General features: G+C 45.6%; 2 protein-coding genes and 2 non-coding genes across 10 annotated transcripts; 1 reads left to right on the top strand and 3 right to left on the bottom strand.

Annotated features, from left to right (window-relative positions):
• Positions 1 to 230: 230 nt before the first annotated feature.
• LOC123105723 (F-box/LRR-repeat protein At4g14103) lies at positions 231 to 4,869 on the top strand. 3 transcript variants are annotated; one of them, XR_006450987.1, is made up of 6 exons: positions 232 to 1,377; positions 1,510 to 1,644; positions 2,041 to 2,386; positions 2,686 to 2,812; positions 3,237 to 3,302; positions 3,386 to 4,868. XR_006450987.1 is itself a non-coding variant. In XM_044527849.1 (5 exons), exons 1-5 carry the CDS (start codon positions 400 to 402, stop codon positions 3,241 to 3,243), a joined length of 1,593 nt encoding a protein of 530 aa, XP_044383784.1. In that variant the 5' UTR covers positions 231 to 399; the 3' UTR covers positions 3,244 to 4,869. The 3 variants fall into 3 exon arrangements, 2 of the variants coding, with proteins under 2 accessions (XP_044383784.1, XP_044383792.1); XM_044527849.1 differs by having other exon boundaries at positions 231 to 1,377; positions 3,237 to 4,869; XM_044527857.1 differs by lacking the exons at positions 3,237 to 3,302; positions 3,386 to 4,868 and having other exon boundaries at positions 233 to 1,377; positions 2,686 to 3,087.
• A 6,353-nt stretch (positions 4,870 to 11,222) lies between these two features.
• Positions 11,223 to 11,296, bottom strand: TRNAE-UUC (transfer RNA glutamic acid (anticodon UUC)). Its single transcript has one exon. It is a non-coding gene; the product is annotated as a tRNA-Glu (tRNA).
• Positions 11,297 to 12,916: 1,620 nt separating this feature from the next.
• On the bottom strand, positions 12,917 to 20,885 carry LOC123105741 (ankyrin-3). 5 transcript variants are annotated; one of them, XM_044527883.1, is made up of 11 exons: positions 20,695 to 20,816; positions 20,546 to 20,611; positions 20,269 to 20,457; positions 19,246 to 19,374; positions 17,321 to 17,460; positions 15,893 to 15,976; positions 15,260 to 15,373; positions 14,030 to 14,200; positions 13,866 to 13,945; positions 13,418 to 13,462; positions 12,917 to 13,252 (listed from the first exon to the last, which is right to left on the bottom strand). In XM_044527883.1, exons 1-10 carry the CDS (start codon positions 20,717 to 20,719, stop codon positions 13,444 to 13,446), a joined length of 1,017 nt encoding a protein of 338 aa, XP_044383818.1. In that variant the 5' UTR covers positions 20,720 to 20,816; the 3' UTR covers positions 12,917 to 13,252; positions 13,418 to 13,443. The 5 variants fall into 5 exon arrangements, with proteins under 5 accessions (XP_044383818.1, XP_044383836.1, XP_044383799.1 ...); XM_044527901.1 differs by having other exon boundaries at positions 12,917 to 13,681; positions 20,546 to 20,579; positions 20,695 to 20,885; XM_044527864.1 differs by having other exon boundaries at positions 12,917 to 13,681; positions 20,695 to 20,825.
• A 945-nt stretch (positions 20,886 to 21,830) lies between these two features.
• TRNAE-UUC (transfer RNA glutamic acid (anticodon UUC)) lies at positions 21,831 to 21,904 on the bottom strand. Its single transcript has one exon. It is a non-coding gene; the product is annotated as a tRNA-Glu (tRNA).
• Positions 21,905 to 23,651: the final 1,747 nt, after the last annotated feature.

The following is a 23,651-nucleotide window of genomic DNA, read 5'->3' as shown; positions in this document are numbered from 1 at the left end:
ACTAGTGCCGAGTTCTTTTGCCAGAATCTGACCTCTATCTAGATTTTTCCAGAATCTTTGAGCCATGTTTGTTTTACAATTCTATCTGTCTAATTAAGTAGGATTGTAAAATAAAGGAGAATCAAAGATTTTAAGAGAAGCTAGAGAGGGGTAGATTCTGGGAGAATCCTGCAAAAGACTGGCCCAGGTGTGAGGAACGCGAGCTGTCTCGGGAAGGGAGGCAGCTTGGATGACTTAACTGCATGACGTGTATCAGTCCGCTGTGCTGCTGCTGCTGGCCAAGTAAGAGACCAGATTAAATTTAGTGTGTGACAACTGCTACCAGTAGTATTCTACTCCTACTCAACACTAATCAATTGATCTTTTGCTCGGTTTTTTTTCTTGGCGACGGCGGCGGCGATGAACGATGCGGCGGCGGTCACATCCGAGAAGCGGAGGCGGGAAGAGCCTCTGGCGGCGGGGGCGGCGGCTTCCGCATCGAAGATGCGGCGGCGGGATAAGCCGGAACCGCAGGAGGCCCCGGCGAGCGCGGACGACGAGGATGCGACCCTCGACCGCATCAGCGAGCTCCCCGCCGACATCCTAGGCAGCATCCTCTCGCTCCTCCCCACCAAGGAAGCCGCGCGGACAGCCGTTCTGTCCTCCGCGTGGCGCGACACCTGGCGATCCGCCCCGCTCAACCTCGCCGTCGACGACGACCTCGCCGGGCAAGAGCGCAACCGCATCACCGCCGTCTCCGAGATCCTCGCCTCCCACCGCGGCCCCGTCCGCCGCCTCTCCCTTGACACCATCCGCCTCGGCCGCGACCGCTTCGCCAGGTTCGACGGCTGGTTCCGGTCCCCCGCCCTCGATGGGCTCGAGGAGCTCAACTTCTACGGAGACGGCACTCAGCCGCGGCTGCCTCCGCCGCGCCCGCTTCCCCTGCCGCCGTCTGCGCTCCGCTTCGGCCCCACGCTGCGCGCCGCCAGCATCGGCGGCTGCGATTTTCCCCAGATTGATGCGGCCCCTGTGCTCAGCTTCCCTAAGTTGAAGCGGCTCAAGCTCTACGATGTCTGCATCTCGGAGGCGGCCCTCCACGGCCTTCTTGCTGGCTGCACTGTGCTTGAGAGGCTTCATCTTCAGGACATTTACGGGTTCAGCACCGTCCGGATCATCTCGCCGACTCTCCGATGCATTGGTGTCTCTGTATGCCCGATGAACGAAGAACATACATTCCAGGAGCTTGTCATTGAGGATGCACCCTGCCTCGAAAGGATGATGCAAGTTGGTCCAGTGGTTCCAGGAAAAATCAAGGTCATTGCAGCGCCGAAACTGACGGTACTGGGGTACGTATCAACCGAAATGCACAAACTTTTGATCGGGACCCTAATTCTTAAGGTATAATAGGTCCTCTTCGTTTTCTTTCTTGAAACTTATATGATGCATTTGAGCATTTCCTACTTGCTTCGCACAGTCTGCTATGTCTTTGATGTGTGTCATATACTCATATAGTCATATGTACCGGTCCAGGAAAATATCCCCATCCCGTTCACTGGGTCGGCATGTACAGTGAAGATTTTGGTTCTGGGACCTAGCAGCTCTAATGGGGAGGCATTTGTTGAATTCCTTAGGTGCTTTCCCTGCTTGGAGAAGCTGTGCATTCAGGTGAATTTTTTTGCTGTTAAAATGTGAACCACTCCAGCAAAAAGAATTATATATATGGAGTTATATAAACCTATTCAATGCTGTTTTAACTCTGCTGGTCAATCATACATCTCTCTGGACGCCTAGTTTGGACATATGGAGATCCTAATATTTAATCCTCAAATTATACCATGACAAATCTAGTTGTTAAAACTGCATCTAGGAGGGCTTTGAAGTCAACAGGCACTTGCTTTTGAAGTCAAGAATTTGTTTGGTGGGACTACATTGTTCAATAACTCTGAATTTGCACATCATGCAACTAATCGTGGTTTGGTTAGACATGCCAGCTATGAAGAAATTATTCATTTTTATTTTATCGTCGCCTAAGTGGCTGCTATACTTTCTTCTCTTTTGTAGTCATATCTGGAGAAAGTTCGGGAAAGTGGCACACTTGTCGATCCTATCAACTGCCTTGATCTGCATCTCAGAGAAATAGTACTGAACGGCTATCGAGGCAATAAACGCAATGTTAACTTCGCCAAGTTCTTTATTTTGAATGCAAGGGTGCTCAAGGTAATGAAATTTGGTGTGTCTGGTAACTGCGACGAGAAATGGATTTCTAATCAGCGCGAGCAGCTACACCTGGATAACAGAGCTTCTACAGATGCACAGTTTTATTTCGGAAGAGATGATGTTACTTACCCTTTTTATATCGGAAGAGATTATGTTCCTTACCCTTTTTTCTACAACGAGCATATATATGGTATGTGGATGCATGATCCCTTCGGTAGCTAATTCTGTAAATGTCCTTTCAAGAGATACTCTGTTTATCTTTTCGTATCGTATATTCCAAACATTCTAGGGTCTTGAAAGTGCATGTAAAAGAGCAACCATTTGGTTTGTCAATCTGTTAGGTAAAATACCAGTAGGACTTAATTTTCATGTGGTGGGAATTCATGCCTTTTGCTGGGCAATCTGATAACTCGGGATAGAGCATGAAGCTAATTTTGGCTCCTGTTGAGCTGACTTGTGACATCCGCACTTTCCTTCGTTTGTGGGCAGGTTTGCAGAGTGATGGCGATAGGAAGAAACTGCCGGAGGGATCGTCGGCGCTTCAACAGAAGGTGGTGCGAGCTCATGATGCAGCGCGCGCCGCGCCGGCTGGTGGTCTGCCGATCCTTTTTTTTCAGTAATGTTCTTAGCTTGCTATGTCTCGGTGGCTGTAGTGTCGTTTCCTGATTTTGTGATGTTTGGAACTTCCTGTTGGTTGTAATGACCTAATGGGTGACTTGGATCTTAAACTCGCTACCTTTAGTTTATGTCATTATTAGCTGTAGGTATTAAGTTTGGTAGTTTGTATGGAACCCTGGTTTCCGTTGAATGAAATCAGACGGGGGGAGGCCCCTCTTTTCTCAAACAAAAGATAAAAATATATATATAGCGAGTGCCTTTTTTTTTCCTGAACATTTGTTTGGCTGGGGTAGCAGCCGGCGTTGGAACTGTGGGCTATCTTGTGAATTTAATCAGCGCTGATGTTACCGTATTTCATTTTTTAGCAAGCAATGTTGCAGAAGAGTATGGCATGTAACCTGAATCTCGAGATATAAGTTCAGGTACTAAAGGATGGCTGGATGAAGATCTCATAGAGGTATTTGATATTTTTGCTGCCAAACAGTCAGGTATTTGTTGCATATTTGTGGCCAACACTGCACATAATATGAGATATGAATACACTCATGCTTTTGGTCTGTTCCCCAAACAGAACAGAACAAGAAAAAAGGAAATGAAAGGAACATGATTCAACATCGCTTGGAATATTTTGAGCTTGTTTGCAGAAGTTGAGCTAATGGCTAATGGGGGATTGGGGGTATTCTGTCAACCAAATGGCAGATGCAAAATGGCGTAGGCGTAGCAGAGCTCTACATTACATACTTGCATAGAGATCAGAGACATGGTTTTTCAAGTGCAGAGATCTGTGCAGAAGAATCAGGTAATTTGCCTTTATGTGCTTCACCTGCTCATAGAACTCTGGTTGTTTTTCATACATGGAGTAGTAAAACTCTGGACTGGTTATTCTTCATATATGGAGTGGCAGGGGCCTTAATAAATACTCCCTCCGTCCGGAAATACTTGTCGTAGAAATGGATGAAAGAAAAGACGTTTTTTGACACGATGTTAAAAGAAAAGACAATTTGGGTAGCAGGAGTTGCAATTTGGGTAGTCAAAAGAAAAGAAATAGAAAAAAAGGGCTCAATTGCCGAGATTTGAACCCGGGTCGCCTGGGTGAAAGCCAGGTATCCTAACCTGGCTGGACGACAATGGATTGTTGAATAGTTTTAAGATTCCCTTTCTATATACCGAATGAGTAGTAAGAAAAGAGCTTGTCCTTCGCCGGTGGACATGAGGACCACGATGGAAATGATGGCGCCCACATTGTCATCGTCCCACCGGGCCGCCGGATGGTTCGGCGGCGGCGCATAGGAGGCACAACTGGCGTTGTTATCCTTCGTCCCTCGAATCTGCGCCTCGGCGGCAGCCGTTTCCCGACGAGCGGCGGCTTGAGCACGGACGACATCGTAGATGGCACGCTGCTCCGCAACGACATTGGGGTTCGCTGCGGCCATGGCCTCCTCACTCACACGCTTGATACGTCTCCAACGTATCTATAATTTTTTAATTGTTTCATAATATTATATTATCAATCATGGATGTTTTATATGCAATTACAGGCAATTTTATATCATCTTTTGGGACTAACCTATTAACCTAGTGCCAAGTGTCAGTTTTTTTTTCTTGTTTTTGATTTTCTAGGAATACTCTACAAAATAAAGTCCAAATGCCCCGAAACTTTTTGACGATTTTTTCCTGGACAAGAGAGACCCTAGAAGCTTCGGGAGGAGACCAAATGTGCAACGAGGTGGCCACAAGGCACTAGGACGCGCCTACCGTCCTAGTACCTTGTGGGCCCACCATGGGTCCGTTTGACCTAATCCTGACTCTATAAGTTCTCTAAAATCGGGAAACCAAAAGAGAGCCGCCCGAAACACTTTTTCTGTCACCGCAAGTTTCTGTTCTCGACAGAAACCATCTAGAGGCCTTTTCCAGTACTCTGCCAGAAGGGGATTCGACCATGGAGGGCTTGTACATCAATCCTGTTGTCCTTTCGATGACGTGTGAGTAGTTTACCACAGACTACAGGTCCATAGCTACTAGCTAGATAACTTTTCTCTCTTTTTGATCTTCAATACAATGTTCTCTTCGTTGCTCTTTGAGATCTATTCTATGTAATCTTCTTTTGTGGTGAGTTTGTTGGGATCCGATTAATTATGGGTTTATGATCAGATTATCGATGAATATTATTTGAGTATTCTCTAAACTCTTTTATTCATGATTGTTATATCTTTGTATTTCTCTCCTATCTATCCGTTTGTTTTGACCAACTAGATTGATTTTTCTTGCAATGAAAGAGGTGTTTTGTGATGGGTTCAATCTTGCGGTGCTCAATCCTAGTGACAGAAAGGGACATGGCACGTATTTGTATTATTGCCATTAAGGATAAAAGGATGGGGTTTATTCATATTGCTTGGATCTATATTTCTACATCATGTCATCTTGCTTAAGTCGTTGCTCTATTTTTATCAACTTAATAACCTAGATGCATGCTGGATAGCGATCGATTGGTGAAATAATAGTAGTAGATGCAGGCAGGAGTCGGTCTACTTGTCTTGGACGTGATGCCTATATACATGATCATTGCTTTGGATATCGTCATAATTATGCGCTTTTTTATCAATTGCCTAACAATAATTTCTTTACCACTGTATGCTTTCTATCCAGAGAGAAGCCTCTAGTGAAAACTATGCCCCCGGGTGTATTCTTTATTATCTATAAAATCTGAAAATACTTTGCTGCAATTTATCTACCGTTATTTTATTTTGTGTTTTTGTTTATCTATCTATCATTATCAGACTTGATCCTTGCAATTAACCGCTGAGGGGATTGCCAAACGCCTTGATCGCGTTGGGTGCAAGTATTTGTTCTTTTATGTGTGGGTGTTGTTCACGAGATTTTGCTTGGTTCTACTGGATTGATAACCTTAATTCTTAACTAAGGGAAATACTTATCTCTACTTTACTGCATCATCCTTTCCTCTTTAAGGAAATCCCAACGTAGCTCAAGAAGTAGCAGCGCTCGCCGTAGACCTGACCTTCCGCTAGCCGGTGCTGCTCTAGGAGGAACATGTTGTACCGTTGTTTCTCCTGTGCCTGCTGGAACGCTGATAAAGGCATCGGCGGCAACAGCCGCACCTCCACCATGGCGGCATTGAAGTGCGCCTGCTCCATGATGAAGCTGGCGTGCGCAGTAGGCACGGGAGACGGGGTGGAGTCATCGGAGACTGTCTCCATCGCGGTGTCATCCTCGTTGTCGGAGACCTCGGGTGAGATGCCCGGTAAGCCGGCCTCGATCTGCCTAGCACGACGGCAATGCCATGGCAGCGGCAAGGGCGGCTACTACGTGTTTCATCTCCGACGACAGACTGTCCCACAGTGCTTTTCGCTGGCGGTAATGGCAGATGTGAAGGAAAGGAGAAGGATGTGGGATGGATGTGTTGTGATGTGGAGACAGTCGGGTTTGTCCGTGCTTAAATAGCAGATTCCAGTGAGGCCAGGCGTCCGGGTGCATCCATGCGGGGCGCCGGAGTGAGTTTCTCGGCCGGTGAGCCTGTTTAATGGCGGCATACGGACGGACGGGGCATTGGAGAGGGGTGGTAGATATTCGTTCCGTCTCGTCCAGTCACACGTCTCTGGCATTGAACAAGCGCGGACACCGGAGACGCGTCGCAGGCGGCGCCTTGGGCCGACGAGCCGCTTCAACGCTGGCGCCAGTGAGAGGTTGCATCCGCTCAATGTGGAGCGACGCGCTCTACAGCGGCATGAATGCGGGCTGTTGGCACCGGGCGGGAACGTGCGTGGGCGCGGAAGGAGGTGCTTTGGTGGGTCAGGACGGTCAAAAGCGGACTTGAGATCGATTCCGACTCGCGCAAACCTCCCCCACGTTTGTGGGATAAAACACATCTGAACCGCTTCGCGGACCGATACAAACTCGCGTTGGATGGCTTCCCCTGTTCGGACAACATTGTCTTAACGGTTTCGGAAGGTTTGCGGGACTGGCTTGGAGATGTCCTACGTAATAACTAGATGAATGAGAAAATAATTTTCTAATGCGTTATCATGCTTTGCACGTGTAAGCTTCTAAGTTTTCTCGTACAAATAACAAGTTTAAACCATGTAAGTTTTCTCGTACAAACAACAAGTTCAAACCACATATTTTTTTTAGCTTAGCAACGGCTAATTTTTTGCTATATATCTCTATCTCTATCTCTATTCTCTATCTCTATTCTCTATTCTTTCCCTACTAATAAAGCAGCTAATGCTTCTGGTCGTCCGTCGCTGTCATTTTTGCAAAAAAGTCCCCCTATTTTCCCGAAATTAACGCGCAGTCCTACTTAAATTGTAGATAACGTTTGGTTTTTTGCAAAAAACACCCTGCCTCTACTGAACCGCTTGTCGCCGGCGTCGACACCGCACAAGCAAGGCAGGGGATGCGTCGCGGCGGACGTGAGCGCCGCCAGAGCCCAGGAATGGGGCGAGGTGTCGCGACTGGCGTTGTAGAGCGCGGCGTACAGAGGCGTCGCGGCGGGCGTTGAAGGCCGCGGTGGACCGAGGCGTCGCGGCGGCGGACGCGGTCAACTGGGAGCTCGCCCTCGAGGCTGAGGAGGCCGCCACGTTGCCGACACGGGCGGGCACGGTGGCGGTGAACTCCGGCCAGATCCGGGCACGGGAACGACAAGGGCAATGGAGGCCGGCCGGATCTGTAGGCCGTGGGGTGGAAACGGGGCAGGGCGGCGACGCTGCTCACCTGGGGCGGGGAAAGAGAGGTTAGAGAGAGACAAGAGGAAGGGGGAGCGAGGGGAAACGGGGTAGGGCAGCGGCGCTGCTCACCTGGGGCGGCGGCGGCGCTCGGCTCCGGCGGGGTGGCCGGCCGCATCTGTAGGCCGCGGGGCAAGGCGGCGCATCGGCCGGCGAGGGAGCTCCAGGCGTCCATGGGAGAGAGAGAGGTTAGAGAGAGACAAGAGGAAAGGGGAGCAGGGGGAAGCGGGGTAGGGCGGCTGCGGTGCTCGGCTCCGGCGAGCGGCGCACCAGCGGGGCGGAGCGTGCGCAGGCGTGGGGAGGTGGGTTGGGACTTGAGAGGCGACAAAGGTGGAGCAACCTGTGGTGCTCCTCCATCTAGAAGCACCGAGGAGCGGCGTGGTAGGCTGGGGGCGTTGGCTGTGTTGGGAGGATAAAGTAGAAAATTAGTGATGGCAAGGGCGTTGGCTGTGTTGGTGGGCACCGGGCTGGTTTTCTGATCGATCCACGAGCTTGGCAGTAATCGCAGTATAATGATACTTTTTTGTCTTTGAGATGAAAAAAAGTAGTATACCTCATCTAATATATAATGCTACTGTTGAAAGGTGCTACTTAAATACAGAAAACTCTAGAAATTAGTAAATGCGTTGGTCTTTTGACCTATTTAGTTACTCCCTCCGTTTTTATTTAGTCTGCATATTAAATTTGACTAAAATCAAACTTTGCAAAGTTTGACCAAGTTTATAGAAAATAATATAAACATTTAGCATAAGAAATCTATATGATGTGAAAGTACATTCAATAATGAATGTAATGATATTGATTTGTTATTGTATATGTTAATATTTTTTCTCTAAACTTTATCAAAGTTTACAAAGCTTGACTTTGATCAAAGTTAATACGCGGAGTAAATAAAAACGGAGTATGTATTACTCACACACAGAGGGATAGAGTAATAAGAAAAATAAGAGGTCCTTGCTCGCCCAGTTTCGTCCAATATTTAGTAAATTCGTCTAGGATCGAATCAAATTAGAGCGAGCAATTCATCTACAATTCCGAGAAGAACAAAGGGGATCCATCAACAGAAGTTCAGACTCACTATGATGTGTATAATGTATAAACACACCGCCAGCTATCACGTGATGAAATTCAATATTCCTACTATAAAAAGTTTTTATCGAGCACGGCCATGATAGAAAGATGCCACCAACATCCGCGGGCAAGCGGTGGTGCTGAGTCTACCGTAGAGGGCAGGTTCGGTCATGGAGTGGCTATCACTCCAGATGGCATGCCACTAGCCACACAGACAATCATCCGTGCTGCCCTGGACAATAAGGATTTAACCAGCAAGGCTCTGCGATGGTTAGTAGAACACTTCCTCCAATGATCCAACTGGCAGTTGCGCCGCAAGGTGAGTGGTGGATGGGCATGTAATTTTTTTCCCGTCGCAACGCACGGGCATTTTTGCTAGTCTCTAATAAAGCAGCGATTGCTTCTGGTCGTACGTCATCGGCACTTTTACAAAAAAGTCCCTCGGTTTCTAAGAATTTAAGCCGCAGTCCTATTTTAAGTGTTTTCTGAAGATAACGTTTCATTTTTGCAAACAAAACCCTGCATTAGTTACAATTCCATCCGTGCTCCTTAATCCTTATCCATTGCCATCCTCCACCTCCCGGCACGTGCTGCCGCTTGCCGCCGGCGTCCACGCGGCAGAACCCAAGAAAGTGGTGATGCGTCGCGGCGGGCGTCCGCACCGCCCGAGCCCAGGAACGGGGTGAGGCGTCGCGGCGGGCGTTGGAGAGCACAGAGGACAGGAAGTCGCTAAACATGGCCTTGGCCGGCACAGGGACGAGCTCGCGGGCGCGCTTGAGGCAGGCGAGCCTAGCCCGCAAGTCCTCCTGCTGCTTGGCGATGCCCTTGGCCTTCCTGCGGGCCTTGTCGTCCTCGGCGCTGGCCTTGGCGGGCCGAGGCGCCGCGGTGCAGGCGGCCGCCGTGCTCTCTTGGGGCAAGGCGCGCGCCACGCGAGGGCGGTGCGACGAAGGAAACAAAAAGAGAGACAATAGAAATCAGGGATCTTAAAACCTCGCCGGCCCACGCTCACCAAAGACCTGCAGAACCTTCACTCGAGCAGGGCAGAGAGATGGCGAACGACGGCTTCGCGGCTGAGCTGGGCTGAGGCAGCTGCGTGGCCCACGCGGTGGACGAACTGGCGCTCCTCTCCGTCGTCCTCCCGACGGCAGGTGAGGCAGGAAGGCGGCGGATTCGGATATCACGGCGCAACCTCCCTACTACTCCAGCTCGCGCGTGGCGGTGTGCATCACGGCCTGAGATGGAGACCCGGATGCTGGCCGGGAGGGAAGGCGCAACAGTCGGAGAGCGTGGCCGACGAGCTACAGCTGGAGGCACTCGGCTTGGAGGCGCGGTCGAGCTGGGGAGGGGAGAGAGCCCAGCGAGCGGGGAGGCGGAGCACGCTTGCGGGTGTAGAGACTAGAGAGAGGGGGCGCCGGGGAAGGGAGAGCTGGCCGACGGCGACGGGGTTCTTGCAAGCGAGAGGAGAGAGGAGAAGGGAATCGATGGAGGCAAACGGGGTCTCGGCCACAGGTTGGAGAGGAGCGGCGTGGGGCTTATCCCCTCGCATGCGTGTGTGGCCTGGGGCTTATCCCCTCGCGTGCGTGTGTGTGGCTGTGGTTGAGCCAGGTTGGGCCTTGGCTAGGCTGGGGTTTTATTTTATTTTGATCTGGATGCAGCTGAGACCAGCGGTGGGCAAAGTCAGGTGTCCATCAGCCAACAAAAATTCTGACTGATCAGCCACCAGCACTACTCTATGTCTCCGCCTCACATTTTTTTCATTGCACCACCATGTGAAATCTCTCTGAATCTTGTCATTCTGTGTATGTGTGTGGATTTTTTTGAGTGAACTAACCAGCTAACCACACTGCTTGGTAATATAAAAGAAAAAAGGTTGAGCTAGCACATGCATTCACATCATCATTGCTCAATCCATACAAACTTCTTTTATCTCAACCCATACAAACTTAATCTGCTATTGGGCAATAGAATTAAAAACAAACTCTAAAACAATAGATTAAATAAAAACAAAACTGTAATGAAGTCTAAAAGAGCCCAAGCCCCTTCTACAGCCTATTATAACATGACGCCAACCAAACCCCACCACCGCAATGGCAAGCACAAGGCGACAGAAGTCGTCGTTCACGTCATTCAAGCGACACACCAAAGAGCGCAATGCCGCCTTCCACATGCCATTGCACCTATTGTAATTGGATGATGCGCCAGTCGTCATACAAGCTCTCAAGCCCGTCGACGGATGCTCCTCCCGTGGCGACTGGTCACGACAGATCGGGTAAGGTCGAGGGAGACGCGGTTGCTCGACGGGACGTAGACGCCGACCGAGGAAATGCCTTCGATGGATGAGATGTTTGAGGCCATTTGATCCGGGACGTCAACATCCATGTGGTCCCTACCTTTGATGGTGAGCCATCTAGCTTGATTCACATAAATTTATCACATGCACCATCAGCTTAGGTGGGAACAAGGGTAAGCAACAAGGACAGTCTTGAGCAATGCTTATTGGGGCTCATGATAATTTTTCTTCTCCCGTTGAAACGCACGGGCATGTTTGCTAGTTCAGAATAAAACACAGCACACCGCAGAAGTTAAGAAAAAAAAAGGCTCCATTGCCGGGATTTGAACCCGGATCGCCTGGGTGAAAGCCAGGTATCCTAACCGGGCTGGACGACAATGGATTAGTGATTAAATTTGGCAGGTATATGATTTGGTCACCATTCCATACTCGGGATCTTGCCTACATCACTGGGAATTAGATTTATTTTTTTTGTAAAAAAGGAAAAAAAAAAGGAGAGAAAGAGAGAGAGAGAGCAACTGGGACTAAGGATGGCAATTTTACCCATGGGTACGGGTACCCGCGGGTACCGTACCCGTATGGGCAGGGTATGGGCACACTTTTATACCCATGGATAGTACCCATACCCTACCTGTTAAGTCATGGGTAGGGTACGGGTATAATCTTGTACCCTTGGGTATACCCATACCCTGCCCGCTTGTGAAATAATGTTAAGTTGTCATCAATTAATTATTAATTTTTCATGTGACTTTTCTACTTCTATTGACTTATGAGTATGTTGTACCCATCTATTTGTTATTGAGCTAAGATAATTGTTTTTTGTCAAATTTTCTATCAATGAGTGTAAAAATGTGAACAACTCGTGTGCTATTTGTTCTACCTGCTGGGTACCCCATGGGTACGGGTACCTGTCGGGTATGGGTATGGGTAATGTTTCATACCCATGGGTACGGGTATGGGTAGAATTTTATACCCACTGACTATACGGGTATGGGTATGGTATTGCTCTACCCTGCTCATACCCTACCCATTGCCATCCTTAACTGGGACAATGCTTAGGCATCATAATGGTACATTTTTGGCAGCTAAGTGCTCTTATCTAACCTATGCGGCCGATGCTACTACTGCTGAAGCACTTGTTATATGTAAGATGGGTAAATATTGCAGTTTCATCAAGCCCCAAAAAGATGTACGTCTTTTCCCTCACAAAGTTGCACGTCTTCACCTTTTGCCAACCTTTTGCTTATTTGCTGGCATTGGTTTTTCGTTATTTGACTTTTTTTTTTGAATTTTCAGGGGGTAGGGGGTTATTTCACCCCAACCGCGCGCCAGAAGCCGACGGCGAAAGGACATGCAAAGAGCAGGTGATCACTCATCAGCAGTCTCCGCAGGCACGGTGCAAAGAGGGCACCCTGCGCCTCCTGCTTCGTTGATGCCCTTCCGGGTTAGGACATCCCGTGTATGGATATATATGCCGTTGTACCAAGAGCCAGCAGAAGAACTTCACACGCGAGGGGGCGCGCGATCCCCAAACAAGGGTCGCGAACGGCGCACGAACGCCGCCAAATCAAGCCAGCGAACGGTGCACGAACACCGCCAAATCAAGCCAGTTTGTATACACGGCGCCGGCCGACACCCTGCCTTTGTTGAATGTTGTTGGAGACACGGCGGAGCCGCCGCTCGTCAGCACGAACGCCGCCTTCGAATTGGATCAGCCTCCAGGTGGGTGGAGAGGTTCACAAGCTCCCTCGCCCCAGCGCTCGTCAGGCGAGGCAGTACGGTAGTATCTGATATAGGGTAAAAGGTGCGGATCTTTGAGCAGATCAGATGGCAATTTCTTGATCAGAGCTATCTATATAATCGACACGAATACTACTCCCTCCGTCCCATAATATAAGAACGTTTTGACACTAGTCTAGTGTCAAAAATGTTCTTATATTATGGGACGGAGGGAGTATAAATTAAAGCTACAGAGGAGCTCCCTAATACCAAAGCAGTTTGCTAGTCTGAATGGGCTGCCTGAGTGAACAGCGAGATATATGCAGAAACTATTAAACTCGGCGAACGGCTTGCAAAGTAAATACTGTTAACTTGCACACCGATTTACTGATACCATAAAAGGTTTTGTATATATATATATATATATATATATACTAGCTCTCCTCTTCTTGTGCAGCCACAGGACGAAGAAAACCAACAAAACATATCCCTCTACTAAGGCTGCGATCTATTGGTGGACGCGGCACACGGCGCGCGGCGGGTGAGTGAGCTTCGTAGAAGACCCGCAAGCCTGAGATAGGATAGATCGATGGGAACTGACGAGCTTCCACCGACGTTACTGCATCAATCAACAGCCATGGTCATACAAACATGCAATGGTAATACTCCCATCGGACACTTTGCTTTACTTTCTAATAAAGGAAACCAGTCGTTGCGCAAACGAAGAAACTCCTGAGCCGTTTCAAGTCTTCAACTGATTCCCCTGCAACACCCAAATAGTCACCTGGCTTTCGTGCTCTGAGACGTCTTCTAGGACTTCATAGCTTCCCTAAATATTGGAAGGAGAAGTATCAGATACTATTTTGGAATGGCATGGTTATGTCTGGCACTTGCAATTCTTTAGGCGCCATTGCACGACAGTATATGCATGCCTCTTCCTAAATATCAGCAAAGTACTACTCAAGGGCAGATTACAGAGTTACTACTATACGTCAGGGTAGGTTGGTGCATTGGCATTGATAACAGTACAAAGTGGCACTCCGAAATCCTAACAAACACAAAATAGAACGGAGTCAAGTTCTCGACAGTCTCATGACAAGGGCACATGCATGTACTTGCAGCATAGGTAACTAATACTGTGCTTGAGATGTGCTGAAACATGGCCAACCAGCTACCAATGCAAGGTCATCACCAAAAGGCATTAGTGTAACCAAAGAGGCAGATGGGTTTACCGTAATGCATCCTCGATGTCAGTGTCCACTGGGTCCAATTTGAGTCCATCCAAGAACCGTTCACTTGCGCCCTCATAGTCCTGACGATAAAACACAAAAAGTGAACGATCATAAACAATTTGCAATACCAAGAGAAAAACAGCCAGCCATATCCTCTATGTAACCTTCAGTAGCATCAGAGCTTCACCCTGCCGGCGACAAGCTTTTGGCCAGTGAGGTCGCATTTTTCTGCATTTATTAGCATCTAGCAAAGCCTTTCTTCCATCGCCCATGTGAAGCCAACAAAGGCTCCTGTCTGAGAACAAGACTGCATCATCAGGATCAAGCTGCATTGCCTACATCACACAAGACAAATCAACAGTTCAGCTTACTAAGTTTCTTTTAACTCACATTGAATTAGTTAACTGGATAAAAAACAGTTAGGAAGCTGTCAACACTCAAACAAGAAATCTACACATTTTTTATTCATACTAGCCTACATAAAATACAAATTAGCAAGTCTACAAAAGCCAGCCTAACATACATTTACTAAATATATAGCACAGTGTTAAAGTACACTCATTTATTATTCTAGTCCTAACAAGAAATCTGCACATAGCTGCGGAGTAACTTTTGAACTAAATAACTTACATTAAAAAGCTTGCTTTTCCATTATCCCACTCGTTCATTATAGTCATCCCCGTGTTTTTTTTCTGACTGTGAGGCAAAGGCCACTCCCTCCCCGGTCTTTATAAATTGGTATAAAATAATAAAATAGGTCCTCCCTGTGTTAGCGCAAGCAAGGAAGCAACTCCAAAACAAAAAATATTGTTGTCTGTCAAAAAAGTGGTCAAGACACAGAATCTCAATCACATCCTCAAACATATTGCATTACTCATCAAGGTGACACTATTTTTTCCTGTTTATACCTGAGCAGAAGTACCAAGAATATCTCATGGTCCATATCCATTATCACAGAATGAGTACTTTGCACCACGAAATTGAGAGGATACATGCCAAAGCAACAAAAAGAAAGACACAGCATACTGTCAGCTGAACCCTATTCTGAACAAATCCTAAGTTATTAGAAATAACAAAGCCAGCTAGAGTCCACGCCCTGGACCATTTCAGTAGGAACCTTCCCATGACTCAAAGTTTCTGATAAACGACACCCAGCTCCATGTGGAGCTCCAGGTATTCTGGTATATTCTTGCCCAAAAGTATTACTTCGGACTATGCATTCAGTAACTAATGCAAAACAAGGATAAAATTCTTTTGAAATCATATATGGAGTTTTGAACCTTAAATATTTTCAGACACAGCTATGCAAGAAACTATAAATTATAATGCATGCAACGTAAACTGAAATGCTGGAAAGCTAAACAAAGCAAGAAATATATGGTGCTTTAATATACCCGACTGTACAATTTTGCTGCGACAGCATAATCTTTTTTCTTTAAAGAGATATTCCCTAGTGATATAAGCTCTGATGCCACGATTTCCCGTTTAAGCATGGGCTCCTCCTGAACCTACAGAACATCAATTAAATCAATTCTATGCAGGATACATGTGATACATTATATCTGACTAAACAACCTTAATGTTTGCTGTAAATATATGGAGGAAAAAGGATTTGATTACATAAGCGTATCTTTTCTCAAATTTCTATGACTGCACAAGCATAATATTTTGAGTACTCGTGATAATCTCCTAACATCCATGCTCAGTATTGTAAGTACAAAAATTACCGCCAAAATTGTCATAAACTGGTACAATGTTTAGGTAACTATTAATATCAACATGGCACATATGCAGATGTCCTCCCCAGCCGCAATGCTCCACAAGTTTTTTCAGAAAAAAATGGTTACGAAAGTGTCCAGTACAAGGGGTCACAAATTGCAGCATGCCACAGCTGCAGCCAGTATGAAAAACAAATGCCAGAAAAGGAAGTACAGAAACAAATTCAGTATGGAAAATAAAAAAAGAAAATGGGTACCCAACAAAATTAAATTCATGGACTTGACAAAGCTCAGATGAATGTACAACACCTTAACTAGGAGCTTGATACATTCTGTTGAGTTAGCATCTCTAGCAGCCATAAGAGGTGTCACACCATTTACCATCTTGTTGTACTGGAGAAATATTAAGATATCAGCTCCAATGGTCAATACATAGAACTAAACTGATGAGGCAAGCCTTCAGCAAAGAAAATTGATTCAGTACACACACAGTAAAATCAGTGAGAAGGTTATTTTTATCAAGATAATGCCACGATTACCACTGCATAGCATTTATTTATGATTGTTTACATGGAACCTGCAAGCAGAATTGCATGGTATACTGCCTTTCCGCTCATATCAATCTGATGTGAATTATACAGAGACAGTATTAATGGAGCATAAGCCATTCTAGTTTACAGATCCAGACTGTTTTGTTTCAAGAAAGATTCGATCTTTTAATCATCACCGGCCAGTCATTAGAATCTCAAACCCCAACAAAAGCAATGCAGCCATCAAGAAGACAAGTTACTAAAACCTGAATATGGAACCACAACTAGAAAACGAAGAAGATGATGCATGACGCCAGCATTGAGAACGATTTGGGAGGCAACAGCGCCCTCACACGGTCACACCCACAGCTTATATGGGAAGATGGATGAGCCGGCAGGGAAAGATTATGTGAGGGATAGCCACGCAGAAGAATTTGCAGATGCAGGTAGAATTGGGTGCGTGAAAAGATATTTTCAGAGGGGGCGTACCGAAGCAAGCCTCTTCAGTGAAAATTAAACAGCTCCCATGGCATTAACAAAATACACAAGTCAAGACAGTGTGAATATGTTGTGGAACCTTATAGCTTACTACTCCCTCCGTAAACTAATATAAGAGCGTTTAGAATACTAAAATAGTGATCTAAACGCTCTTATATTAGTTTACAGAGGGGGTACCATATTGGTCAAGTAAACTTCATAAAATTCCAGGTAGCACTCAAAAACAAATGGTGATACATGATAGAGACTAATCTACTATGGCCAATATGTAAAAAGAAAGTAATCATATTAAGTGGTTTTATGCATGGAAATTAGCATTGAAGGGACCAAAAATGAGAAGATGTGCAGTATTATGTGCCCGCATTCCAAAAATAGAATTATATTCGGATGCACTATACATTTGATAGTATAGTGCTATCAATTTGAAAGGGAAGTGGATGAAGCATACTTATTACCAGGACACTATGATGAGATGTAGCATTACAACTACTACACAACTAGGGGCATGCAGAAGAGAAGAAAAATGCACCGAGGATTTCAAGAGTTCAACTATGCAGCACAAACACCATAGCAGCATCAAGCAACCATACACAATCACTTAAATAGAACATGACAAGACAGACAAGGGAAAAAATTGCAAAACACAAGTAATTAAAGTTCAAAACATATAGGGTAACTTGAGGCAGAAACGGTATGTACTTAAACTTACATCTGCATTGTGGTCCAATAAAATCTTCACAGCACCATATTGCCCTTCACCAGCAGCACCATGAAGTGGTGTTCCATGAGGAGCTACCGGGTCAACATAAGCTCCTTTTGCAAGCAAAAGCTCTAGCATTTCACAATTGCCTAGGAGAAAACACGGAACTTATTACAAAGGGGAGAGGTGTTTTCTGGCAATACAACAACAACAACAACAACAACAACAACAACAATAACAACAAAGCATTTAGTCCCAAACAAGTTGGGGTAGGCTAGAGCTGAAACCCATAAGATCTCGCAACCAACTCATGGTTCTGGCCCATGGATAGCTAGCTTCCACGCACCCCTGTCCATGGCTAGTTCTTTGGTGATATTCCAGTCCTTACAGATCTCTCTGGTTTTCTGGCAATCTCTACTAAAAAGAATCCATGAGCTTATAAGGTATGATGGTAGGGTTTTTTGTGACAATTTCTTTTGTTTCTGGTTTATCCTGGACCTGTGTTTGCCTTGATCATGTGCTACAAAAAATCCCAATGAGGACTTGTTTGGATTGGAAGGAATCAAAGCCAAAAATTTCATAGTTAAGTTTTAATATGAGTATCTAGTGATGGGGCCTAATTCCCATCAAGGGGGATATTCAGTAAGATAAGACCATGATCTACAGCATGGCTACTCGATTCATGATTCATCAGGTTCGCAGTTCACTACTTCCTACTTTCCAAAGTGGAGCATGGACCTCTCCAATTCAGTAACAGGAGATGGGTTCACAAATACAACAATTCTGGTTTTATGGATCTAGTTAGTATGCAAGGTATTTTTATCTCTGTAAGAATGTAAGATGAGAAACCAAGTAAGATGGTAGGTATTTTTGTGACTATTTCTTTTGTTTTCTGGTGTATCCTGGACCTGTGTTTGCCTTGATCATGTGCTACAAAAAAGCCCAATGAGGACTTGTTTGGATTGGAAGGAATCAAAGCCAAAATTTTCATAGTTAAGTTAACTTTTAATAGGAGTATTCAGGGATGAGGCCTAATTCCCATCAAGGGGGATATTCAATAAGATAAGACCATGATCTACAGCATGGTTACTCGCTGCCACATGCACAATACGAAAAGACCAATGCATGCAAACATGAAATCAGCAAGACTCCTTTTGTTTTGAATTTTCAAGTACTTCTATCTCTCAAATCCTGTGTCTGATTGACGATCTGTGCTCATTGTTGGCTTTGCTGTGATGATACCGTCAAAACTAGATCCCACGTAGATATGTTTCGATAACTTCTTTTCGTTACTAATTGCCAGGTTAGAGCCACTTGCTTGTCAAGTTATCGATATGTTATAGCTACTTGGTAACCAGGCTATTAAGTCAGTTACCAGATTATTGCCACTCCACACCCATGTAAGACTGGAATGATAGTGACATGTATTAGGTTATTTGACTTCCCAATTAGGTGACATTTTAGGATATTGCACATGCACAACAGCTAAGCCACTATATCCATGTTGAAGCGTTTAAAATATTAGTAATTATGCTACACAAAGAGCCCTGGTTTGATGCAATACATGCATGCACACGGTAGACCTTCGGCTAATGGCTAAAAATAAATATATCAATGACTTTGACTAGAAGCATGTGCAGGATTATTATTTAGTACAGCTAAGAGTATATCAGGAAATACCACCAAACATCTACTTGGAAACATAATATGCCGCGCATTCTCAAACAGCCTAATGAGTCTAAAACAACATGTACATCAGAACAGAGAGACATATTACAAGAACTTAACCATCGGGTTTGAAGATAATTTATTAGCACAGAACAATATTAGTAAACTAATATATGAAACAAATGCAAATAGCTCCGAATAAGATAACACAAAACAATTTGTAATGCAGAGATGCAGAACAGAGATATGTGTTTATAGAGGTGGACCTGATTCAGCAGCATAGTGTAGCAGGGAAACCCCATCATTATTGGCTTTGTCTTGATCAGCACCATGATCAAGAAGATACTCGGCAGTACCCCCATTGTGGTATGTTGCAAACAACAGAGGTGTTCTACCTATAAAACAGATATACACACAAAAATGAAATTATATCAAAGCACTAGCAAGAAATGAGATCTTTTTTTGTATCAAAACATGCCTTATCTCCAAAAGCATACCACCACAGAAGTTTCCTAACACTGCTCTGTCTTCTCTGAGAGCATATAGTTTAGGTATGGCTCTCCAAGACACACAAAGCAGACCCATCGAATTAAATATGATATGAAGCAGGATTTTCATAATGCTCGAGAGAGTATTGGTTGAATGGAACTGACACGTGAAAATTAGACATTAGACTACCCGAATAGAAGAATCAAATGCATCCTTGGAGTTGGAGTGCATACATATGCGCAATAACTAAACAACCAAACTATCCTAAAATAAAAAACTAATTTGCCCTCAAAGAGTAGCCTATTTAATTATTTATATGAACGGCGCTTATGTAGGGTACTCACATTCGGTGTCATAATCAAGCCCGATTTATTTCTTCCCTTAAAAAGACTGACTTATTTCATATAAAGCTGCATGATCATGAGTTAGCACAACAGAGTACGTATGATAAATCATAATTTTATTTTGTGAGATAAACATTGGTGCTTATGATACATTGGTTAATACTGACGTAGATAATCTTAGGCTCTGTTTATGGTTGCTGGGCTGTGTTGTGCTGAGCTTGGGGCCGCGGCAAAAGCAGGTTCGAAAAGCTGGATTATCATAATGCACCACTATGCCAAACCCAGAGAAAGCACAAAAGTCAGATATCGTGAGGCCTAACCTACAGATCAAGCAACCCTTTGTGAACAATAAATCCAGCATGTAAAAATGGCACTTGATACAATTTGACAAAACCTACACTGAATGTGCGCGCGGGGTCCTAAACAGACAGATTAGGGTTCTGAAGATAGATGGACCTTCCTTGTCGACCAGATCCACATCTATCAGCAGGTCCTCGACGAGGTACCTGCACACCCGCAGGCTCCCTCTAGTGGCGGCGATGTGCAGCGCGCTGAAACCTTGGAGCTTCCCGGCCTCCTCCACCCTCAACCCCTCAATCGCCTCCTTGGGGCGGCCCCTGCCCATGTCCAGCACCATGACCAGCGCTGCAACGGATTGGGGCCTCCAAAATGTTAGCACCGAAACCGGATGAGCGTCGGAATCTGGGGCGGGGGCGGGGAGGGGGCGGCGCACCCTTGAAGAGGGGGAGGTTGTCGTCGGAGGCCGCCTGGAAAACCATGTTCAGCACCGGGTCACGGACTGGGGCGGGAGGGGGCAGGGTTAGGGTTCCGGCCGGGGTTGGGGGGTAGGGTTAGGGATGGGGTGTGGGGAGAGGCGCTTACCGTGACGAGAGCGAGGCGGCGCCATGGCGTCGGTGGAGGAGGATATGGTAGGGTTTCGGGTGGTGGGGTGGGGTGGGGGGAGGGGAGAAGGGGCTTGGAGTTTTGAATCGAGAAGAAGAAAGAGCGGCGAGGAAGACGAAACCAAGCGAGGCGTCTCCCGCGAGCGTGAGTGAGGACTGAGGACAGTGAAAATGGGCGAGCGCCCTCGTCAGAACAGTGTTAGTTTCTTTCACCCGCTCCCACTTCATACAAACCGGACGGACTACACGCAAACCAAACCGGACGAAAGCATTTAAGTATATTCGAGAGAAATGCATATTTCAAACCCCAACTCATGCCCTAGTCTAATTTACAACCCCAAACTTTAATATATTTATATTACAACTCATATGTCGGCTCAGTCTCTCGAAGGTGCTCGTAGGGGTAGTGTTAGAAGGGACGGGGAGGGACTGGCGGAATCGATTGGCGTAATGCGTTGGGTGTATTATTGAGCCTCGATGACGAGTATATATATTGAGTAGAAGACTTGGAGGGCAAGACACGTCATAGAGATAAGACGAAAACAATTCATATCTAATCGCGGACAATCTCTAAATACCAAATATAACTCTAACAGGTAGGGTGTGCGTGTGTGTATTCGTAGGGATGAGTGTATGCGCGTATGTATGAACGCTTGTGTTTGTACTGTATTAAAAAAAACTATAAAGACTGGTCAGGATTCAACCCTCCCATCCTCATTGGCTGGTTTTGACCAGTTGACCTAAGTCAACATGTCCAGCCAGCAATCCACGTCAGCAAAACTTTCAAAATTTTCAAAGAAAATGTCCAGCCAACATTCTCTAACACTACGATAAAACTAGTCTACAATCATGGCAGATTGTCATTCTCACGACATGTCTTGTCCATGCCCGGCAGTTCGCTCATCGGAATGTTTGATGGTTTGGAGGGATATGCTTCGGTGAGAAGGGAAGATATCCTTAGCAAACAAAAGATTAAACTTACAAGCATTTTTTATGGTTTTTCTGTAGCTAGACAGAGCTGCAATTTGGGTATAGTCAAAAAAATATTTTTGATGGTTCTCTGTAGCTAGCCGGAGATGCAATTTGGGTATAGTCAAAAAAATAAATAAAAAATGTCTCCATTGCCGGGATTTGAACCCGGGTCGCCTGGGTGAAAGCCAGGTATCCTAACCGGGCTGGACGACAATGGATTAGTGACCAATTTTCAGATTCCGCAAATATCAACAGAGCACAGCACGTGGGCTGCCTTGCTACTTCGTCCGTTCGAAAAAACTGCCATGCGTTTTTTTCTAAATAAAAATTTTTAGTCAGTTCTGCTATAATTTTTTTTGAAACGAGACAAAAAGGTTTGCCTCATCCATTATTATTTAAGAAGAATAAGAGAGTTTGAGGTTACATTATGACTTTTGCTATAAAGTCACTACATACTAATTTTTTTACAGAACACAATGTACAGATGCAAATGCTCATATATACTCCTTTTGTCCCAAAATTCTTGTCTTAAATTTATCTACATACGGATATATCTAATACTAAAACGTGACTTAATACATCCGTATTTAGACAAATCTAAGACAAATTTAGACACACATGCATACACGCATCCCTATAAAAACAGATAGATCTACCCCTATGAGCACCCCCAAAAGACTGAGCTGGTATATTATCTTGAGATTTATAAAGTCATCACAGACGCCTTGTAGTCGATGGAAACGTCTTCTAGCTAGGATATCAATGTGCTCTTAACCATGTAACCACAGGTTGGTTCGTCACTACATATTAACTGAACCTACTCTTTTTTTTTTGCGGGGCAACCTATTAGGGCATTTCTAATCGATCCTCTAAAAGTTAGTAGAGTATCCGGCAGAGAAAAGTTAGTGGAGTAATACTCCACTAACGTTGGCCGCACCTAGCTAATACCCTAAAAGTTAGTGGAGTAAAAAATAAAATTGTATATCTTTTGTCTCCTAGCCGCACGTACTTCAAACACTACAAAATACATATCTTAAAAATGCATAGCCGTCACAAAAAGTTTCATCGTCGTGTTTCTCAAATAAAAACATGTGAATTTCACCCAAAAGATGTCACTTGAAACACAATGTTTCATCGAATATCACCACGAACATAGTATGTATATGTTATGGTTCGAGCCAATCAATGGCATGCACCACCACTCCTCGCCCCCACCACTCAAATGATGTCGTCGGCGACGAAATCAACACCATCCTCTCGGCCACCACGACCACCGCCATTCTCTCGGCCACCACCACCACCGCCATCCTCTCGGCCACCACCGCCCCCTCAGCCACCACCATCAACACCATCACCGTCACCACCACCCCGTCGGCCACCACCATCAACACCATCATCACCGCCACCACCAACATTCCAAAGAGAGGCTTACAAGATCTCTCCATACGTGAGCTCCCAATACTTTATTGCAGTTTCATCCATTACGTTTGGATTCATGAACATGATAGCGCGTTTCTCGGCCTTCTTGGCATCACAAATCCGCTCCTCCTCAAGTGCAAGCCTACGCTCCTTCACCTTCAACTTTCTCTCTTCGGCCCCCAACTTGGCCTTCCATTTCTCATCCTCCAACGCCTTGAGCTCGTTCCAACAAGACGCGAGGTTTTCTTTTTACCTTGTTGGCATTTCATCGAGCACTTGGCGGCCGCGGTGCTTCTTGCTGGTTGCGGCCGCCACCCACGCCGGAGCGGCGGCCGTAGGGGCCACCAGAGTTGCAGCATGAGGCGTCGATCTAGGACGAGGCACTGCTTTGGCCTTCTTTATCTTCTTCTGAAGGAAATATGCCCTAGAGGCAATAATAAAGTTATTATTTATTTCCTCATATCATGATAAATGTTTATTATTTATGCTAGAATTGTATTAACCGGAAACATGATACATGTGTGAATACATAGACAAACATAGTGT

This window comes from Triticum aestivum, chromosome 1B (assembly GCF_018294505.1).
Source record: "Triticum aestivum cultivar Chinese Spring chromosome 1B, IWGSC CS RefSeq v2.1, whole genome shotgun sequence".
Lineage (NCBI taxonomy): Eukaryota > Viridiplantae > Streptophyta > Magnoliopsida > Poales > Poaceae > Triticum > Triticum aestivum.
This window is presented reverse-complemented; position numbering and strand designations above follow the sequence as displayed.

What these genes read in the sequence shown, in the direction of transcription:
- LOC123105723 (XM_044527849.1), top strand. Translation starts at nt 400, where the DNA reads ATGAACGATGCGGCGGCGGTCACATCCGAGAAGCGGAGGCGGGAAGAG. An exon ending in TGGAGAAGCTGTGCATTCAG is followed by an intron (nt 1,645 to 2,040) that starts GTGAATTTTTTT and finishes TCTCTTTTGTAG; the next exon opens with TCATATCTGGAGAAAGTTCG. An exon ending in CTACAACGAGCATATATATG is followed by an intron (nt 2,387 to 2,685) that starts GTATGTGGATGC and finishes GTTTGTGGGCAG; the next exon opens with GTTTGCAGAGTGATGGCGAT.
- LOC123105741 (XM_044527864.1), bottom strand. Translation starts at nt 20,719, where the DNA reads ATGGCGCCGCCTCGCTCTCGTCACG. An exon ending in CAACCTCCCCCTCTTCAAGG is followed by an intron (nt 20,458 to 20,545) that starts GTGCGCCGCCCC and finishes AATCCGTTGCAG; the next exon opens with CGCTGGTCATGGTGCTGGAC. An exon ending in CAGCAAAATTGTACAGTCGG is followed by an intron (nt 14,201 to 15,259) that starts GTATATTAAAGC and finishes TGTGTGATGTAG; the next exon opens with GCAATGCAGCTTGATCCTGA.